Below are 22,825 nucleotides of genomic sequence, written 5' to 3'. Positions count from 1 at the left end.
CTTGCACACAAGTCACATTTATGGTTGAAATAATTAGATTCTTAAACGTTTTCAATAACAGGGTTTCCGTGTCAAAATGGATTATTATATATGACAAAATATATTTTGGGTCCCTTTAGAATTTAAAAAATACCAAATTTATTTTTATAAATTTTTTATATTAACTTGATCTTTATAAAAAATAAAACACATTTTTATTGATTTTTAATGATAATTTCATTAAATAATTTCCTAATATGACTTGCGGACTTAATTTTTTTTTTTTATACCTTTTTAAGCACACTTAGAAGACACAAAAATCTACAATTAGTACATCTTTCCTCTTAATCTCATCAAAAAGTGGGATAAAATCGACCTAAAGTGACAAAAAATTATAATTTGTGATAGATTTTAACCGTCAAAAATTGTTTAACTCATTTTAAAATTTTAACCATCATAAATTATTTAATTCATTTTAGAAATTTTACTGCCATAAATTATTTAATTTATCCGTGATCAAATTAGACATGTAAATTAATTAGTCACATTAGATTACCATTTAATGAAATTACTATTAAAGACCAATAAGAATATATCTTATTTTTACATAAGACAAATTAATATGAAAATTTTATGAAGACAAAATTAATACTTTTCAAACTTTATACTAACCCATACATATTTTACCCATTATTTAATTACCATTATGCTTAAATGAAGAACTAAATTCTAGTAAAATTTCTTCCAAGACCAAATTGATATTACCTATATTTTTTAGATCTAAAATGGATGCTAACATAAACAATTAATTGAGACCAAACCATGACATTGTTCATTGGATAATGAATCATCAACACAGGCATTCAATTGATAATAGCATTCACTGGAAACAGTGTACATCTAACGATCAATGGAGAGAATTACAATATTTCAGTTAGCAATCAAATATCAATCATTTGGTTAGAGCTTCCATCTCTACTTTCATACCAATCAGCCCTAGCTATTTTGCATGACAAATTATAGTACAAGTGGGAAGAAAATCAATCTAACAGAACACAAAACCAATATCAAGTTACCAGACGGGCACTTTAGTGTCATACAGAAGCCTCTATCCTTGGCTCAAATGAAAAGGCAGACATGAACTCCATGAGTTCTCCATTCAAGCAACATTTCGGCAACTCTGTCCATTTGTTGGTCACCAAATCACACAGAACATAAGCACATAGCTCAGGGGAGTTCAAGCATATGAATATCCGATCGCCAGCTCCAACACAGTTAATATCTGCCTTCTTTCCATACCACTCTTGAGACATTGCTGCAGGCATTGCAGCAATCTGTTTCCAGCATCGGTTGGCCTCATCATATTTCCACACCCTAAGACTTGCGCTTTCCAAGAATTCTGATAGCAAAACAACAAGCATCTCACTGCCACACTCCACAATATCAATGGAGTACTCACTGAAAACAGGCAGCAACCTGGGGTACTCAAAGAAGTACTTTGATGTCAAATTGCAAGCTACTACCATCCCTGAGGAGCTGAGAAAATACACTGTCTCCTGACCTTCTTTGTTAGTAATAACCGATGAATATTGCTTAGATGGACTTCTATGCATGCTACTAGCTACAACAGTTCCAGCCTTGCTAAGGAAGTACACAACATTGTCATCATCAGTTGAATCACAATCCAGGGAATTGTCATCAACATTCCTCCTCAGCGCAGCCTCATCTTCCCAACAGCCAGAGCTAGAGTTGTAGACTTTAAACAACAGGTTAGGGAGTTCGCCAAAGACTAACACAATCTTGTAGGACAATTGATCATTGAAAGTTGTACTCATCACAACCGCGTTGAGAGACTGGTTTTCTGGGGTGAAATGCAATGGAGGGAGTTCAGTACAAGATCCGGTAACAGGATTGCACACAATGAAGTTTCCTGAAAGTTTGCGGTAGCAAACAAGGCCACCAGAGGCTGCAACCGGCATGCAGCTAATGTTAGAGTCTTTGAGCGGAAGATGCGGGTGATTGAGTCTTTTCCAACTGTTTTCAGCAGTGTCAAAGACAATAGATTGGTTGAGATTGGGAGCAACCATCAAAAACCAAGGATCCCGCAAAGGAACTCGTGAGCAGGCAAGCTTGAAACTAACAGAAGCAGCAGCTGATTTCCACCTTTTGCACACCGAAGTGAGGCGAAAGAATGAGGAAGTTGGTAGCCATGAAAGTACCCTCTCCAAGAGATCTTCATTAAGGTCATCCAGAGAAAAGCTGCTGAAGAGTAAATTGTCTCCACTCTCTGGAGACTTTCTTTTCAAACTATGTTCCATTGATCAGAAACTTGGAGCAAACAACTGCAGAAACAAACAAAGGGGCTTAGACGTTAACAAGAAATCAATTTTGCCACTTTCAAAGCCTATACCATCATAAGAAAAAAACCAAATTGATGTGAATGAAGACTTTCAAATTAAATGGGTGGCCCTGAACTAATAAGTAATAACCCAAAAGGTTATTTAGCTGCACCCAAAAAGATTAAAACTTTCCCTTTCTTTCCTCAACCCCATCAAGATTTACAACCAAAATTGCAAGGCTCATTCTTGAATTTTGATAACCAATTAAAGTTGCAAAACTCCCTCCCCCACCAAAATAAAAAACCCTCGTAGCTTCAAAAGCTATCCTTTAGAAGAAAGCATGAAACTTGAGACTTCAAAATGCAAAGCAATATCCTCTTCCTTTTTTCCCTCTCCCTTACTAAACCTTTTAGAAGAAACCCTCGCACCAGGATAAATGAAACAAAAGGGATAACAATAAGGGTAAAGACACACTCACTGGAAGAAGGGGTTTCATACTTTCATTTCAATAAACTCATAAGTAACCAGAATACACCACAATAATCACAACACAAGAACAAAACCAATCAAAGGTTAGAAAAGTACCTGAAAATAGAAACTGAAGCAGCAGCAGCTGCTGTTATGTTGAGAGTGGATAGGAAAAGAAAACCAACAAAACACACGGACACAGTGGTGAGTGAGTGTGTGTTGGAGAACACACAATTTTGTGTGTTTAAAAAGGACTTTGGAGGAGGAAATCAGAAGAAAGTGAAAAAAGGGTAAAAGGGAAAGCGAGAGAAGGAGCCCAACAAGTAGGAAGAGAGGTAGGAAGCTTCCTCGGGAAAACTCTTTTGTGTTGGATATTGGATGGTTGACACTAACATGTGATGTGATGACAGGCACACACCACACACCCGTGTGTGGCTTACTCTTAAAAACATAACATTCGATGCAAACTATGTTGTGTGTGCATATCTATGCCGTTAGATTAGAATTTAGATACTCACAAGTACTTGGTTGGTTGGTTGGTTTACTGAATATCTTTAATTAGGATGTTAAGTTTAAGTCTCATCCAAAAGAATGACTCAACTGAAGATAATTAAAGTAAGGATTTTTAATGAAAACTAATCACGAGTAAAGTTATGTATATGATAAAAAAAAATTATTAATTAATGCTATTAGGACATTGATTAAAAAATTAAAAAAATTATAAATAACATAATTTTGTATATTTTAATAAAAAAAATTCTTTTTAATTCTTTAACCAATATCCTATAGTAATTAGCATTTGAAAAAAAAAAAAGAAGTTAGGTAACAATAACATAACTCGTTGACTTTGCCTAATGGCCTTAGCCACTACTACTAGATAGATATCTATGCTTTGGATTCGGGTTGAAAAATGGAAAAGAGTACACACTCAGCACGCAAACAAAAAACTGCTGGGGGGCGGGCTATTTTTTAATCATTTTACCTTGCATAAAAAGGAGAAAGAAAGGACCACTACTGAGTTGTTTTGTTTCAAAGTGGATCAACATTAACAATGTCAATTGTCAAAGGGAAGGGTTTGGTTTTTTGCCTGGGACTCGTGTGTGTGGTTTTCGGCTGACCTTCCTTCCTAGAGCAAAAGCAAGAAGCAACCCTCTATTCTTGCTCCCTTTTGGCTCCTCGTTGAGGAATCTTTTGTCTTCTTTTGCTTTGATATGTTTGTGTTTCCACAAGTCAATGCTCAAGCCCCATCCACAAGACAAGTATTTTTTTTTTATATTTGAAGAAACAAACAAAAGAGGATTAGATTAGTGAAGGGAAAATGCTGAAAAGCAAAAGCCGTTAATTTGTGCTCTTTTTCTTTTCTTGCTCCTCGTGTGCTTTCAGCTCAAGAAGATGCTCACAACACACCCCCAAAAGCCTCATTTGGTTAAATTGGCCTCTGCCGAAGGAAGTAGAAAAAGGCTGAAATAAAATTCCTATGGAATCTAGTCAAGTTACTGAAATAAATCTAGTTCATGGGCCTAAACACGAGTCAATAGATGGGTCTCTTCTTCCAGCACCCCAAAAATCTCAGCTTACACCCTATTTCATTACGAAAAGGTTAAGGGAGTTGCTACGTGCACTCAGCATTATTGCTGGGACACCCAGCAAACAGTGAAGTGGCGAAACTGCCCTTCAGCAATTCTTCTTCCGGAAGAAGATTCTTCCGAAAACTTTCCGGAAAACTTCTTTCCGGAACTTTTCCGGAAGAACCTTCTTCCGGAAGAAGAATTTGTGTCTTCCGGAAGTATTCACAAACAACTTCCGGAAGAACGTCATCCGGAATGTTTCCGGAAGAAACTTCTTCCGGAAGATTTTCATTTTCTTCCGGAAGAAGCTTCTTCCGGAAGTTAGTTTTTTTTTTTTAAATATTTTATTTTGTAATAATTTACTTTTAATTGGATAAACTAATTTATAAAATAATTAATACTATTATACATAAATAATTAAATAATTAGTGAACGTAATTATGACTAATATTTATAATTTGTTTTTTACGCGCATGTCAAATATTAATTTGTGTGACAATTTAGTATAATTTAAACCATAAAAATTAATTAATTCATAAATTTTATTAAAAATATAAATTATTTACTATGATAACATTTAATTTCTATTACAAAAGTTAATATATACTAAAAAAATGATTATTATTTTATAACAAAATGAAGAAAAAAGAATTTTCATTTTATAATAATAAGTAAAAATAAAATAATATTTAATGCATATGTAATGACGATTTTGCCCTTGTGTAAATTTCTTTAAATTAACGTGTTCAGGCTGTGTTTTACTGCGCTTTCTTCTTTGTTTCTTCTTCCGTTTGCTTTGTTTGTTTCTTCCTTTTGCTGTTGTTTCGGTGGTGGTCCCTTCTGCAGTCTGTTGGTGGTCCCGTGAACTATTTGAAGATTTGGTGGTCCCGTGTTCCGTATTTGAAGTTTTATTAGTGGCTGTTGTTCCTATTTCGTGGGAGGTACGCATTTATTTCGTTTTCCGGTTAGTTTATAGAGAAGAAAAACAGTAAAAAGTGTATTCGGAAGAAATTTTAGGCACAGAAGGAGGAAGGTCCGGAATGACCACTTCCGGAAGAAGGTCTTCCGGAAGTTACGAAGGCCAATTCCGGAAGAAGTGCTTCCGGAAGACCTTCTTCCGGAATTGGGCTTAGTAACTTCCGGAAGAAAGTCTTCCGGAATGTTAAATTATTAGCAATTTTTTTAAATTTCTGTTTTATAATTTATATATATATATATATATATATATATATATATATATATTTCTGTTTTATAATTTTTTTTATTTCTGTTTTATATATGTTGTGGATTATTGATTTAATTAGGTATAATGGTATAATATTAAATGATTTAGGTAACTTAAATGTATAATGGTACAAAAATGTTTTATTAGTTGTTTATTATAGTGATAAGTTTAGTTTAAGTAAATAATGTAGTTATAAATTTAGAATATATTTGTATTAGTTGTTAGTTAATAAGTAGTCAATTTATCGATGTGGTTATATGATAATTTTAATATAGTCGTGTATGATGCATATGTGCTATTAATATGTTTGTTATTTAAGGTGTAGTAAATTTTTGGATGTGGTTATATGATAATTTGAATGTACTTGTGTATGATGCATATGTCCTTAAGATGGACGAAGATCAATGGAGGTATGACTTTGCGATGTCACAAGAAGTTCATATGGATTATGATTATGATAATCAAGAAGAATGTGGAGTGAATGAACCACATGTCGATTGTTCAAATGCTTTTAATACATCTCAGATAATCATAGATAATTTGAGTCATTGGTTGAATTGATGGTTTGTATGAAAATTAATATGTTAGGGTTGTGTTGTAGGTATTCGCTACTCGAGATGGTGTTTTGCAATGGGCTCGAACAGTTGCCCATGAAAATGGATTTGTTGCAGTGATTATGAGATCTGACACAGAGACCGGTAGCAGAGGAAGAAGTTCATTTGTGTTAATTGGGTGTGAAAGGAGTGGTACGTACAAGTGTAGAAATAAAGAATTCGTTAGAAAAGACACCGGGAGTAGGAAATGTGGTTGTCCCTTCAGGCTTCGTGGGAAACCAGTGCGTGGAGGGGAAGGTTGGATGGTGAAGTTGATCTGTGGGATTCATAATCATGAATTGACGAAGTCCTTAGTTGGGCATCCATACGCCGGGCGATTGACTAAGGAAGAAAAGAAAATTATTGCTGATATGACAAAGTCGATGGTGAAACCGAAAAACATCTTGCTAACGTTGAAGGAACACAATGCCGACAGTTACACCACGATAAAGCAAATTTACAATGCAAGAAGTGCATATCGTTCTTCAATAAGAGGAGTTGATACCGAAATGCAGCATCTGATGAAGCTTCTCGAACGTGATCAATACATTCATTGGCATAGATTGAAGGATGAAGTTGTTGTGCGTGATCTGTTTTGGTGTCACCCAGATGCAGTAAAGTTATGCAATGCATGTCATCTGGTGTTTTTTATAGACAGTACCTACAAAACAAACAGGTACAGACTCCCACTACTTGACTTTGTTGGAGTGACACCAACAGCGATGACATTCTCTGCTGGGTTTGCATATCTGGAGGCTGAGCGTGTTAATAATATTGTATGGGCTTTGGAACGATTTCGAGGCCTATTTTTAAGACACGATCGCCTCCCTCTTGTTATTGTCACTGGCAGAGACCTAGCACTGATGAATGCATTGAAAACTGTGTTTCCCGAGTCTACTAATTTGTTGTGCAGGTTTCATATCGATAAGAATGTGAAGGCGAAGTGCAAATCTTTAATCGGGGAAAAAAATGTGTGGGACTATGTAATGGATAGCTGGGGTACTTTGGTTGATTTTCCGTCCGAATACGAGTTCCATGAGTCACATCAGAAGTTTCAAGTTGCTTGTTCGCCTTGGCCGATGTTCGTTGACTATGTTAACGACACATGGATTATCCCCCACAAGGAAAAATTTATTACAGCATGGACGAATAAGGTCATGCACCTAGGCAACACAACAACAAACAGGTATTAACAACTGATTTTATTTGTTAGTAACGATTAATATTAAATGGTATTTAATTGTTGTATATTTTCATGTTTGTTGTGTATTTTAAATGTAGGGTTGAATCAGCTCATTGGGCTCTCAAAAGAGTACTACAAAATAGCATTGGAGACCTATGTAGTGTTTGGGATGCCATGAACAACATGATCACGCTGCAACACGTCGAAATTAAAGCATCCTTTGAAACCAGTACGCATGTGGTTGGCCATGTATATAAAAAAACCTTATACAAGAGGCTTCTTGGGATGGTTTCGAGGGATGCTTTAAATCATATTGCTTCTGAGATTGACCGTCTACGTTATCTCGACAACAATCTCTTTTCTTGTGGTTGTGTGATGAGAAGCACGCACGGGCTTCCTTGTGCATGTGAGCTTTCTAGGTATACTGCTGGCAGCATCCCATTGGAGTCAGTCCATCTTTTTTGGAGGAGACTTTGCTTTTCAGACCAAGGGTTATGTGAGACGGAAGTCACCATCAAGGAAGAAATAGAGGTCATATCTAAAAGGTTTGATGAACTTGATGTGGCTGGCAAAGTAACTCTGAAGAGTAAACTTCGAGAAATCGCATACCCTGATCATAACTCTATGTGCCCTCCTCCGTCAAAGGTGAACACTAAAGGTGCACCGAAGAAACCGATGAAAAGAAGTCAAACATCCACAAAGCGTGATCCGTCTTACTGGGAGTATGTTGATGTTTTTCATTCTGTTCAAAGCAGCAACTCTCCAGTGAAACGAAGTGCATCATGTTCTCAACCGCGTCAGCCAACAAGGATCATCCCGATGTTGGATCAATTTGCGTCATTCTTTCAAGGTTTCATTCGTGACGTTGTGGATGTGAAAGCGGACGGTAACTGTGGATATCGGTCCATTGGCGCTTTATTAGGTATGGGGGAAGATTCGTGGCCGTTAGTGCGTAATGAATTGCTTAAAGAACTTGGCAGGTGGTCGCATGAGTACATGAACCTCTTCGGTGGCACAGAGAGATTTGAACAATTAAAGTTGTCCCTACTTGTTGATGGCTTTTCAAAGGTATGCTTTTAGGTTAATTTTTTTTAATAACAATGTTTAAATTACTTACATGTGTATGTTTGGTTCATTCAGGTTAGTGTGGACAAGTGGGTGGATATAACAGACATGGGATATGTGATTGCTTCACGGTATAACGTAATCCTTGTATCGTTGTCCCAACAACAAAGCATGACATTTTTCCCTCTTAGAAGTCAACCACCACCTGACTCTTCTGGCCACCGCATCATATGTGTCGGTCACATGTTTGGAAATCATTTTGTTCAGGTACATTGAATATAATTAATGTAACAATTATGCAATGACTTCGTTGGTTCGTTTGGCACGGTCAACGCATGATATAATGTTTGTTCATGTACAACAGGTTTATTTGAAAGACCATTGTCTGTTGCCGCCTCCAGCGCTGTTGTGGTCAAGCAATTGTTATTCTCAGGCAAAGCAGTGGGCAATTCTATATATTAGTAGAATGCAGCAATACACAAGCTTGATGTCATTCAAAACACACTATGTAGACCTAAATGAAGACTAAACATGCATTGTTTATGTAATTGTATTCATTATGCGATATAATTTGTTGTAACCCGTTACTAACCAATTAATATTATCAAGTACTCGTTTGGTTAAGCAAGGAAATTGTTGGTCCAACAAAAATCATTTACGCGTGCAGCATACATCATTGTCATAATTGACAACATATAATGACATGCATGCGTATTACAGTTTGAGCGTGACAACACATTAGCTGACTTCAATACACATTTTGAAACTAGCAGTCGCTCGACAACACATTGGCTGATTTGACTACACATTAGCGACAACACATTGGCTGACTTGACTACACATTTACGCGTGTCTATTTTTTTGTAAACAAAGTTAAACAAAGGCTCGGTCACAACCATCTATATATATGGCAGACTAGGCTACTAAATCACACATTATCTTGCTTTCAAATAATCTCCCAACTGATACACAAACTATGGCATTTCTAGGAGAAACTAGCAGTTAGACGATTGTCAACTCAAGGTTGGCTTTCATTTATCCAAATGGATCGATTATTCACAATGATACTGGGGTTTACTTCCAAATTCGCTTTGAGTGTATCAAATTGATAAATGATGACGATGTCAACACAATGTTAATGTGTAATGATCAATTTTCTTGTGTTGGTCCGATTGAGTTATTATGCACCGTTGGAAGAACACCAGATGGAATAATAAACTTACTTGAACGCATTATGCCTCGTATTCATGACGCGATCCTGTATTACAACGGCAAATGGAACATGCCAACGCAGAACAAATTTGTTGGATGCGCGTACACAGGAAAAAATCCTAAGAAATTTCAAATTCCTTCAACATGTACCATCGATGAACTGAAGAATTTAATCAAGCAAGTTGCACCTAAAGGGATTCCCCCACTTGGAATTCACGAATCACAAACGGTAAGACGATTGTTTTTCCGCCAACCAGCTCGGTTTGAGTATTCAGATACGATTATAAAATATGAAATAAATGAGCTGATCACCAACGCCGAACTGCTGAAGGTGTTAGTACAATCTAACTACTGGAAAAAATATGGACCAATAGAAATTTTAGCTGTCTTTACTAAATATGTTGAAGACGAGTTCAGTGGGACGTCGCTAAACAACTGAATGTGATGTTTAATTTTTTGTTTTTTTGTTAATGTAACCTTTATCTGTTTATGGCGTGTTTAATTCCCATAATAAAGTTGAATGTGTTGTTTTAGTGGTCCAAAAAATTAATTGTTAAAAGGGTTCATTTCCTATTTTTTTGGATTTTTAGGCTTTGTTTTGACGTGTTAGTTGACGGAACCGGGGAACGCGACTATTTTTTTTGGGTTCTTTGACGTCCAAACATGAGAAATGGCCGCCCTCCATTGTCTCAGGGCACTAGCACACCCACGTAAAAAAATCCCAAACATGGGTACTTGAACATGGAAAAAGGGTTTATTTCCTATTTTTTTGGATTTTGAGGCTTTGTTTTCACGTGTTAGTTGACGGAACCAGGGAACAGAACTATTTTTTTTGGGTTCTTTGACGTCTAAACATGAGAAATGGCCGCCCTCCATTGTCTCAGGGCACTGGCACACCCACGCAAAAAAATCCCAAACATGGGTACTTGAACATGTAAAAAGCGTTCATTTCCTATTTTTTTGGATTTTGAGGCTTTGTTTTCACGTGTTAGTTGACGGAACCGGGGAACGGGACTATTTTTTTTGGGTTCTTTGACGTCCAAACATGACAAATGGCCGCCCTCCATTGTCTCAGGGCACTGGCACACCCACGCAAAAAAATCCCAAACATGGGTGCTTGAACATGAAAAAAGGATTCATTTATGTAATTCTTACAAACAAAACTCATGATTCTAAAAACTTATGTTTTTTATGTAATTCTTACAAACATGGAAAAAGGGTTCATTTATGTAATTCTTACAAACATGGGTACTTGAACATGGAAAAAGGGTTCACTTATGAATTATTAATCATTTTAAAAACTTTTATTTTTTATGTAATTCTTACAAACAAAACTCATAATTCTAGGTTCCCTTTTTTTAAAAATAAATTTAAAACAACCGTAAACTTCGCTTAAGGACCACAAACAATCGGAATAACAAACTATATTATAAATAATAAACTGTGCAAAACACGTCAACTATATTAAACAAAAACTGTAATAATTACAAATATTCATGTCAACTACAACACAACAAAATAAATACAATGATCAATGGTCCGTGCGGCGTCTCTGACGAGCCCAGATCGTCCCATCAGCACTGGGTCCCCCTCTCGCGATCGTCAGGCAGTCCTGCATAATGTCATATAACTCTGTGCCTGCAGTGACTATCCTAAGGTTGAGCACACGCTCCAACCTCTGTGCAATCGCCTCATATCCCTCGTAATCATCCTGTCAAAGTCATTAAAAACATTTATTATGAAATTCAAAATAAACAACAACTCATAAAACATTAAACGCGCAAATAATCTTACCACATGTGGAGGGGGGTCAAATGCCACTGGAACCTGGGGGCTGGGCGGCTGTATGTAGTCCTCAGGGTCTGCAGCTGGTGCATCCCTCTGCTGGTCAGCTGCCTGGGTCGGTGTCATGAAAGGGTGAGATATGCGGAAAAACCACTCAATGTAATCCACAGATACCTGCCCAGGCACTAGACAAAGCTGACCCGCAGGTAGTAAGTGATCCGCAAACTCCATCCACATGTCATCTATCTGATTGTGTGACAATCGTGCACTAAGAGGCGGCGGAGGGATGCTCTGGATGTAACCGAACTGGCGTACCACCCTCTCCGGTCGAACTGTGACGATCATAAGACCCCATCTGAGCTGACCCTGGAACGATGAAATCTCCTGAAACGCCCTAACACCCCGATGCTCCGTGTACGGCAACCAGGACACATCTGTGACGGTCAAACCATCACAACGTGCCCTGTAGGGTACTCCTGTGATGCCCTTCATGTGCGCCTTCGACGTCAACCACCGGGAAGCACGTGGGGACGTCTCTTGGTATGTATCGTCAGTCACGCACTGGTGCACACTAGGGAAGTGCTCATAGATCCAGCACTACACAATAATTGAGGTTAACATAACATAAAAACATGTTTAAATCATAATCGAACCTAACATATTAATAAACACAAAATTTACCTGAAGTAGCGCCAAGTACCCCGCAAGCTGTCGGGTGATGGTCCTACAAGCCTCATCTAACTGGTCATACATATGAACCAGCGCCGCAACCCCCCAAGCGTAACCATGACTATGAGCGAGGTCCCGGAAAGCGTCAAGGTAGACCACATGCACGTATGTTGCACTCTTATTAGCAAAAAGAGTGCAACCGACAAGGTGCAGTAGATAAGCGCGAGCAGCGACAATCCACCATCGGGCCTGACATCTGGTCTCATATATGTCTCGAACCCACCCTAATCGTACATATGCTCCACGTGTGAGTGCTGTCTTCGCTCTGGCCTCCTCCGCAGACACTTCCAGCAATTCCGTAAGCAAGAATATGGCCTCCTCCGTAGAAAGGGCGTGGAAACTGTGCAAGGCGCCAGTGATGGGCAAATGTAGGATTGACGACACATCATCCAATGTGATCGTCAGCTCTCCTACAGGAAGGTGGAAGGTGCTAGTCTCACTGTGTCACCTCTCCACAAAATGCGAATATAAGTCCAGGATCGCCAGTAATAACTGAACAATCTATCACTGGACTTAATCCTGTGACAGCCACCAGGCCTTCAATCTCAGGCACTGGCCTCCCAATCAGTGTCACCTTCCTCCCATGTGACACTAACTTCAAATCAGGACGTTCCTGATTTGAAGTACAAATTATACAATTATTAAAAAAAATTAATCATAAACAAATAAATAAACAATGGCAAATAATTAACAAATTAAAATACCTGTCCACTCCACACGGCATGTGCAACATGCTCGGCAAATGATGTGAGCACTGACGGGTCTCGTGGACCACCAGGGAATCCCTCTGCAGCATCATCACCATCTGACCCCTCACCACTATCAGCACCCTGTGCGTCCGCACGCATCTCAGGTGCCTCCGTAGGCTGCTCAGGGACATCATTAGTCATGGCAGCGACGTCCTCAGCCATATTACGTCCCTCCGTAGTCATCTGATGAACGCGTAGCCTACGGGCTGAGGCCGTAGGGCTACGCCTCTCGGGAACATCGCCAGCATCCTCGTCAGCAGGTCTATCTCTGCCTACAACTCTACCTATGGCACGACCTAAACCTCGTGTTCTGGCCATGATCTGTAAATCATGTCGAACACGTATTTTTTTCGGTCAAAATATACACAATTTTCTTTATAAAAAAACAACTTTATTTATAAACAAATAAGACTAACTTAAATCAAATTATTTTAAAACATACACAACCTAATTTAAAAAAAAATTAAACAACTTCATTTATAAAAAAAAAACAACTAATGTAAAAAAAAATATTAATAAACATGCACAACTTAATTTTAAAAAAAAATTAAACAACTTCGTTTATAAAAAAAAACACAACTAATATAAAAATAATTCATTACTAAACATCCACAACTTAATTTTAAAAAAAAATTAAACAACTTCATTTATAAAAAAAAACACAACTAATGTAAAAAAAATTAATTAGTAAACATCCAACTCTTAATTTAAAAAAAAATAAGAAACTTCATTTCTAAAAAAAAACACAACTAAATTACTTAGTAAACATCCACAAGTTAATTTTTTTTAAAAAAAAATAAACAACTTCATTTATAAAAAAAAAACACAACTAATATAAAAATAATTCATTACTAAACATCCACAACTTAATTTTTTAAAAAAAATTAAACAACTTCATTTATAAAAAAAAACACAACTAATGTAAAAAAAATTAATTAGTAAACATCCAACTCTTAATTTAAAAAAAAAATAAGAAACTTCATTTCTAAAAAAAAACACAACTAAATTACTTAGTAAACATCCACAAGTTAATTTTTTTAAAAAAAATAAATAAACAACTTCATTTATAAAAAAAAAAACACAACTAATATAAAAATAATTCATTACTAAACATCCACAACTTAATTTTAAAAAAAAATTAAACAACTAATGTAAAAAAAATTATTTAGTAAACATCCACAATTTTTTTAGAAAATAAAATACTTCATTTGTAATAAAACAAATAATTTACAAATTAATATTTAGTAAAAATACACAATTTAAATTATAAAAAAAACATCACATCAAAAACCCAAACCTCATTTTTCATAAAATCTAAAAAACAAAATAACCAAAATAAATACAATAATTCATTTTAAAAAAAACAAAACAATTTCTGTTTAAAAAAATTAAAAAAAAAATAAAAAGCAAAAAAAAAAAACAAAAAAACCACTTCCGGAAGAAGTGGTTCTTCCGGAAACATTCCGGAAGAAGTGATTCTTCCGAAAAGGTCTTCCGGAAATTTGAAAGTTCTTCCGGAAGAGGGCGTCTTCCGAAATTCTTCCGGATGAACCACTTCTTCCGGAAAGTTCCCGGAAGAACCTTTTCCGGGAGTCTTCCGGAAGAAGTGTTCTTCCGGAAGACGTTTGGTTACTTCCGGAAGAACACTTCTTCCGGAAACTTTCCGGAAAAGGTTCTTCCGGAACTTCCGGAAGACTCCGCCGTCAGCCATTTCCCCATTTTTTCCGGCGTCTCCTGCTCTCGTCTTCTACCCTAAGGTTCCCCTAACCTAAGGTTCTTCTAACCTACCCTAAATGCTACAACTACAGTGCATAATAAAAGCAAAGGGAAGATTAGGGACACCTACCTCGAACGGAAATGGCGTCCAACCGAAAGAAGCAGCAGGTGGGCTCGCGGTGGAGGAGAAGGCTCGCGGAAGAGGTAAGCAAAGGAAGAAAAGCAGAAGAAAGAAGAAGTGGCTGAGTGATTCCGAGAGAGGAGAAGAAAACTATTTAAATATTTTAAACTTTTTTAATGAAGGGTAAAATGATAGTTTCAATAAATTGCTGGGTGCACCAACAATATTGCTGGATGCACCTAGCAACTCCCAAAGGTTAATCCGAAATGAAGGTTTTATATTCCAGGTTACCTAACTTGGAATGTACAAATGGTGTAGGTTGAGATTGTTAAAATGTAGGAAGATGCCACACGATTAAGTTTAACATTATGCTCATTTTAAACTCGTGTCATCAATTACATATAACAACGTTTGCGTGTAACTAATTAATTTAATAAACATTGAATTTTAATATATACATATATATATATATATATATATATATATATATGGTTAAAATCTTGGGAAAAAAATATTAGTCAAAATGATTAAACCAACCCGACAATGGAGGTCCACAGCAACTTGGAAGAATTATGTTTCTCGTATGTACAAGATTGGAGGGAGGATATAAGGACAAAGGACTTGTATTCTATCAGTAAAATTAAAATAGGATATCCATCTAAAAATGTTAGAAATAAGATCCAAGGTCCTGCAAATAATGAAACCCCGGACAAAAATTTCCCAACTCACCACCTTTTTCGATGATGGGATAATTAAATGATATGAAGAGATAACAAAAATAGCTGCATCTAGATGTCGGCTGATATTTCCACTTTCTTAATTCCATTTCCTTTGTCATTTTCAGTGGGAAAAGAACTGATGCCAGAAATTTGTGAGCCTGCGTCTTCAACTGGAATTGAAGGCTCATTTGCACTGACATATCCATTAGAATAGCATGCATTATCTTTGGCTGTAATCAACTTGCAGTTAACCACATCGATATGTTCTGAATCTTCTTCCATGTTTTGATGATCACGTGAAACGGAAGGGTGCTTATCAAAGGAATTGTCATTTGGTGGACCCGAACAAAGACCAGAACTAACCATATCAGTATCATCTTGCTCTTCCTTGCAGCCTGAAGTCTCTTCTAATGATCTGCCCATATCTACATCCCCCAAATCACTGTCTGTTTGAGAAATGGGCACATAAGATGATTCAACAGCACCACAAGAAATCTCATTCACAATACCAGTTGAATCAACATCCATCATGTCCACATCATTAAACTGTTCTCTTTTGACTGGTGAGTTCAATCCAGCAAAAGACTCACAGTCATAGCTGGAAGAAACCTTCAATTCTGGACTAACATCAGATGGCAAAACCTCAGAACCTCTACTACAAGTCAAAGCCTTCATATTTGAGAGGCATTCATCTTGTTCAGTTTGTCCAGGCTCCACTTCCACTTCTGTTTGAACTTCTGCTATCCCTGAAGATTCACTAGTTTGAATTTGAAGGCCTGATGGCCGGGCACTACACCTGCCCAGGATCAAATTGAGCAATGCTTTACCACTTTTCTCAGAAAGAAATTGACAAATATTACTATTAAAAAGTTACATGCATTTGACACATCAATTATTGGAATCATTCATATCATCAAACCTCATAAAGATAGGTCATAGGTTCAAATAACCAGTTATCAATAGGTGCAAACCAACTTCAGTTCCAAAAATTAGGAATCACACCTAGAAATCGGAGCAAATGCCACTACACACATCGAAATGCAAAACTACACACCCAATCTCAAATTATCTAAGCAAACTAGATAAAACTGAATTTATCACCAAGACATCAGGTTGCCCATGTAAAACAAAGAAAAGGCCATGACAGAGTACAATGAAAGATGAAGCTTAACAAAGAAAAAAGACCAGAACTTAATCTTTCTCTGGGAGATGTATCTAAATCATCAACTAATCTATGAAATTGGCACCAAACAAATCCAGTCCTTAAATATTATAAATAACCAAATTACATCCCTCCCTAACTTTAACAACAGCCTATCAATTAGGTCCCAAAATTGCATCCTAGGTCAAAATTTTGTCACTAACATTACCACATCAATCAATTTGTTCCTTGAATTTGACAACCACCAGTCAATTTGGTCCCAGATGTTAGGGACCAGATTTACTAATGCACATTAAAGTTGACAGATCCTAACATCAGGTATTTGTTTGCTTCAATAATCACTAGCTGTCAATTTGAGAGACTACTTTTGTTTTCTTCATAATTTCAAGGACTAAAATGAGTGATTTGATAATTTACTCCATATAAAAAGGTAGAGCTGGTGTTCTAACAGTTGCCATGTTCCATGATTCCAAAGACCAAACAATCCAACACAGGCCATGTTAGTCATAAAACCACCTACCAAAGGCAAAGACACTCAAAGTTGTACTCACAAGCTCTCAACACAATGTTAACAGAACCAGCTAATTGGGAAACATCATTCAGGCAGCAGAAGTGAAAATAGGAAGCACAAATACTGTGTGAGAGAGAGAAATAAGTGAGCATTAGCCTCTTCAGCACATAATCAAAGGAATACCTGCTATACAAGAGCATGTATGCTCCCTGAGAAAGTACCTCTTCCACCTCCACAGTCATAACCTGAGAAATGTCATGCAACACAAATGAGGATACTGACAGTTCAAGCACATTATACAGGGTACTTAGAGACTAAAAAGAAAAATATTACAACTTGTATCGGGAGACAAAGAAATCTACCTTCCAGTCATCAATCCTATACCAGTTTCCCTGGAAATCTTTGATGTAACAGATGTAATGACCAAAAAATGAAGCATTTAGCATATCAATATGTACTACAACACCGTATAGCTTATAAATATCAGATCCATCTCCAGCTTCACTCATATAAGGGCTAAGATTTAAAGTCTCAGGGAAGGATATTCTCTTGTTAAGTTTTCCAAACCTCCCACTCTGCATGTACACAACACCAAAATAAAGAAATGAGAAAACATGATAAGAATAGCTCACAATGCATACAAGCCTTTCATGGTTTTATATACTAGTAGGGATTAAAATCAAGTATGGTATATAATCATGCTAAATCCATATCCATACAATTCATATCACATGAAGCACATGATGGGAAAGTACTAGAAATTATACAATTGATATCTAAAGTTTAAACAACTTATAGCATGACAACTTAGCCAGGCAGTCTAGATCAAATTACCAATACCTGAAATCTTTTCAAGGCAATTGTAAGAATATTTGGAGCGCATTTCACAGTAAGGCGTTTCCATGCTTTGACATAATCCTTGCACCTGACAAGCAGCAGGAAAACTTGTTTAAGAGCAGGATCTTCCTAACAGCAAAAATGCATTATCAAAAGCAAATGTTTGCATTCTATTTTCATTGATAAAACTTGATTCCGGCCAAATAAATAAGAAATCTGGCATAATCAGACCAAAAGCAACTGCTAAATTAAGGATAAATTTTATGGTTCATTCTCAAGCAAAACATATTTTGCTACAGCCAGAAAACTACAAAGCCATTTTCATACATCAACTTAAGTACCATGACTTGACAGGATATACTGTATAATCACCACCTTCCAAATTCTTTAATAAAAGCTAAACCAAAAAAATGGATAACTTGAACGCATAACATACATAATTGAATCCAATAAATGTTTGTACAGTAAAATTATCAGTTTGTATCATTTTAAGGGGACAGGGGTCAGTACAAAAAGTTTCTATCATATTACAAAATTTTTATAGAAGGCCTATAGTCTTAACAGCCTTGATATCTTGGTCGTCAAAATTAAGGGCTATGGTCAACTTTAAGCACATGAGACTAATATAGTGACTATATTATTGGAATTGAGTTTTGAAGCTAATAATATTATTAATTCATTACATTGTTACCATTCATGGTTTACCACTACAGAACATCTTCGTGAACTTAATTTTCTTCCTAGAGGGAAGAGGGATGCTTTCCATTTCAATTCATAATCTAAAAACATCATGTAATCCTCTACATTCAATTAATCAAACTACAAAAACAGTTATTATAACTAAATATTATTTTTAAGGGATGCTGACATCAATGGTGAAGAAACAATATTTAATGTGATATTAAACATTGTTATGGTACAAGTATCTTTCAATAGGAAGAGCATCCTTACCCCTCACATTTATACATATTTTCCCCATCAAGCCGCTCCCTGGCAGTAAACTGGTCTAGACATTCCTCCAAGGAAGCAGCATCTCCATGAATTTCAACTGTCAAGTCCATCATATTTTCATACTGATTTGAAATCTTATTACATTTTGTGCAAATCACCTATAGTTTCACAAGAAAAAAGAATAAGACATATGGTCACATCCATGTCAGTATCAAAATAACAAAATGCATTTTATAACATTTTATAAGCGTGTTATTCCCTAGTAAACTGAAAAGGCTTCTTCCATTAGAGTGCTGCAGAACAATTATCTTTCAAAGAATTTGCCATGTCACTATCACAGACACACAAACATTGGAATAACAGAAAGTACCACAGCATTTCCGTAAGGATGAACTAAATGGCATTAATTGTGGGGATGAAGAATGATGATCATTAGATTATGCATTTGGAATAGGAAATAGTGAGACGCTTAATTTTTTGGTTTATTTAATGGGCTATAAAGCTGAATTTATGCAGTCACTGTTTTTTCCCCCTTTCTGTCATTGAGACTGCTACAACTTGAATCTTGATCTAATTTGAAGTTTATATTTCCCTTTATTACCTTCAACTTTGAAATGCCAATATATAGATGCATCTTCAATTATTGATCACGATTCATGAAACCTGGATACACAATATTTTTATGAATCCAGATTTGACAGCCATCATGCTAGTTACAAATTTACAAAATTTCCATAAATTAATGCTTTTTTATTTTTTCCAAACCATAAACTACTGTAATTGTATTCTTCTTGTTGACACATGTATCCTGTTAACTGCTTACAAAAATTAAGACCAGAAAACATTCATTCTAACAGGTTTTATTAATATTTATTATTTCTAAAAACATAAAATTGTTCTTGAAAATAGAAATCAAATAGAATATTAGGTTACTCTCCATAGTCCAACCTTAAATAGAGTTGGATGATTTGGAGTCTTAGCATTTAGTCAGACTAACTTATAAAGTTCAAAGATAGGCAAAAAAACACAGCAAGTTTCACTTAATAATCCCATGACAAATTAATCATTAGTCTCTATTTACATTATATTTGTAATGAAACAATAGAAAGGCATTCATTCTAACAAGAAATGTTTATTTCAGTCTGATTAGATGTCTAACCTCAGATTGAAGACGACCACCAAAAATGTGTTGAATAAGGGTGGTCTCCTGAAGGTTAGGAGGGACAGCTTTTTCTCCACCAAATTCATCAAGGCAAACAGATTGCATAGTATCAATGGAAAACCTACAAAAAGGTATTGAAAAAAAAAACAAAAAACTTACCTTCTACATCTTACCAAACACAATGTAAGATCTAGACATCATTCAAAACAATTCACTAAAAAAAGTGAAACGATAACATTGCAAGGAAAAACAAACCTCATGAACTCATGAGCATCCTCTTGTCTTCCATAGCCCAGTGTACCACCAATATTAGGCAAACGAGAGAGAATATTCATGGGAGAAAATGCCTGTGAACTTAGCCTTGTTCTTTCAACATGATTTTCAAATTCACATAGGAAGCACCAATCATTACAACTGCCTGAAGAACCAACAACAACAACATAAGCATGAATAATAGTTGACATCCAGCAAAACAAGGTCAGAGTTATGACATTACATTCTCTACGGTGGCCCTTCTCCAACAAGTAGGCGACAAGTGGCTTTGTGAATGAGAGGCACTGAAGAACCACATTTGCAAAGCAACTAAAAAATTTGCAATAAATGAAAATTACTTTCCATATCCTCTTATCACTATTATCACAGATAGAGCAATAAAGCTGAAGCTCAGTCGTGAAAAAGGGCAAACCTGTTTCCACAATTCAAGAGTCCACAAGGAGGAAATCCTGGCTTGTCCCAGTTGAAAAACTTGACAAATTCATCGTAAGAAAAAAGAACCTGAACAAGACAAAGCATATAATTTTAATGCGCAGGTGAGAAAATATATCAGATTTAGCCTGTAAACAAAATAATGTCAGAGACTCAACGACACTGAGGCAAGGCACTAGAAAGGGTCAGCACCCTGAGCTGATTGAGGAGCTGCCTGATGAGTAAAGACTAAAGAGCAAGTCATTCCAATGTGACTTCCAATTCAAGGGTCTAAGACCCCAAAACAAAAATCAAGAGCACGGCACTGGTGCTTTATGAAGTTCAGGGGAGACATACCTCTGATCGATAACTGATCGATTATAACAAAAAAAAAAGTTCAAAAAGCCCAACAATTTAACATTCTAATCATGATGCTAAGGGGTAAAATAATAAAACTAACAACTTCAGTCTTCCAGGCCCCTTTGCAGCAAGTAGCTTACTGTTTTGCAAATTGGAAATAAGGAAGACTAATGAAAAATAGCCACATGTATTAGTATTTTTCTTCACTAAGGTGCATGCTTTTTGGCACATCATCTCAAGGCAACAAAATCTAGCACTCAAAGTTTCCCTTTCCCTCTCACTACCCGCAATAAGAAAAGCCCATAACACGAAATTATTTAACACTTCCATTATAGAAAATTACATCTTTAGCCTGCTTGATTGGCCTGGAAATTGCTCCTGCTCCACAGCCAGGTATCAGCGCAATCGTTGATAAGCTTTTACCCCCAGCAGCAGAAGCCTTAAACCCACGATTAATTACCCCATTCTGAGCCGAGCTTCTTGCACTGGTCTCACGAAAATCCTTGCACACTGTCTTATGCCCAGACATCCAGTGAGACTGCTGACATGCTTGCGAACTGCAAAATCCACACAAATGCAAATTAAATTCAGCCATCCCCTTCTTACCCATTTAAAAACAAACACTTACTATTCCCACCAAATTTCTTTTAAGAAAATAAATAAATAAACTCGTCAATTTCATTAGCAAACCCAGAATTCATTTCACACCAAGACTTAATTAACCAACAAGTAACAACCAAAAACTACCACAAGAAGACGAAGGGGGTCTAGCTCAATTGGTTGGATAGCGAGTATGAGTTATTGTAAAACCTCAGCTACCTACGAATCAAAAATACTACCAAAAGAAGCACCATTCTCTAAATTACCATAACATTAAATAAATACATTAATTAATTAATCAATCAATCAATCAATTAATAAAACTCCTCATAATCATAACGATCACAATCACATTGATGATTGAAGGAAGGTACCATACCAATATCTAACGGCTTTGCAGCGCGAGCACTTCTTAGGGGCTGGCGTGGCGCAGACGGCACAGAGAGGATCGGCGGCAGCGAGGGCACCGGGCATGGCGTCGGTGGCGAGGGCGTGGTGGTGGTCCCCTTCGAAATTGGCGTCGACCAAGAAGTATTTGGAAGCGGTGACCTTGACGAAGTAGTGAACCCCAATGGCCACGACGATGACGGAGAGCAACAATTGCAGGAACCAATTCAGATCCCACGACGCTCCAACCGCAACAAGCATCTACGGCGTCGTCGATTGCGCCCCCTGCTCCGAATCTAGGGTTTTTCCATCGATTATGCAATAAATCACATCCTCCAATTAGGGTTTTCTCCTTCCAATTGTTCCTCTTCCAATTTTAAATCTTTCTTCTTTCTCTGTATCACTCACTCTGGCTCCTCCTGAATCTCTGTTGCTTCGTACCAGGAACTTTCGTAAACTCGTTAATATATATAATAATTAATATAATATATTATATAATTATAATATTATGTAGTAATATAATATAATATATGATACTACTATATGATAATATAAGATAACAGTATTTTTTTTCTTCTCACTTTCCTTTAATGTCATACTTTAAACAATGAATACCCTATTGCCCTATCATATCATATGGGAATGATCGTGGGAGAGAGAAAGAAAAGCGTGATAACAACTTAATAAAGCAGAAAAAAAAAAAAGCGAGGTAAAATTATC

At 36.5% G+C, this 22,825-nt stretch overlaps 2 protein-coding genes across 2 annotated transcripts; both read right to left on the bottom strand.

Moving 5' to 3' along the window:
• Positions 1 to 811: 811 nt before the first annotated feature.
• LOC114383347 (F-box only protein 13-like) lies at positions 812 to 3,197 on the bottom strand. The gene is made up of 2 exons (XM_028343007.1): positions 2,904 to 3,197; positions 812 to 2,321 (listed from the first exon to the last, which is right to left on the bottom strand). The coding sequence occupies exon 2, from the start codon at positions 2,295 to 2,297 to the stop codon at positions 1,074 to 1,076; it is 1,224 nt and encodes a 407-aa protein (XP_028198808.1). The 5' UTR covers positions 2,298 to 2,321; positions 2,904 to 3,197; the 3' UTR covers positions 812 to 1,073.
• Positions 3,198 to 15,246: 12,049 nt separating this feature from the next.
• On the bottom strand, positions 15,247 to 22,560 carry LOC114385173 (ubiquitin carboxyl-terminal hydrolase 18-like). The gene is made up of 11 exons (XM_028345176.1): positions 22,098 to 22,560; positions 21,462 to 21,675; positions 20,760 to 20,848; positions 20,571 to 20,656; positions 20,330 to 20,492; positions 20,072 to 20,195; positions 18,913 to 19,070; positions 17,965 to 18,049; positions 17,487 to 17,699; positions 17,308 to 17,369; positions 15,247 to 16,247 (listed from the first exon to the last, which is right to left on the bottom strand). The coding sequence occupies exons 1-11, from the start codon at positions 22,364 to 22,366 to the stop codon at positions 15,521 to 15,523; spliced, it is 2,190 nt and encodes a 729-aa protein (XP_028200977.1). The 5' UTR covers positions 22,367 to 22,560; the 3' UTR covers positions 15,247 to 15,520.
• Positions 22,561 to 22,825: the final 265 nt, after the last annotated feature.

This window comes from Glycine soja, chromosome 14 (assembly GCF_004193775.1).
Source record: "Glycine soja cultivar W05 chromosome 14, ASM419377v2, whole genome shotgun sequence".
Taxonomy (NCBI): Eukaryota; Viridiplantae; Streptophyta; class Magnoliopsida; order Fabales; family Fabaceae; genus Glycine; species Glycine soja.
The sequence above is the reverse complement of the archived record's forward strand: the minus strand, read 5'-3'. Positions and strand labels throughout refer to the sequence as shown.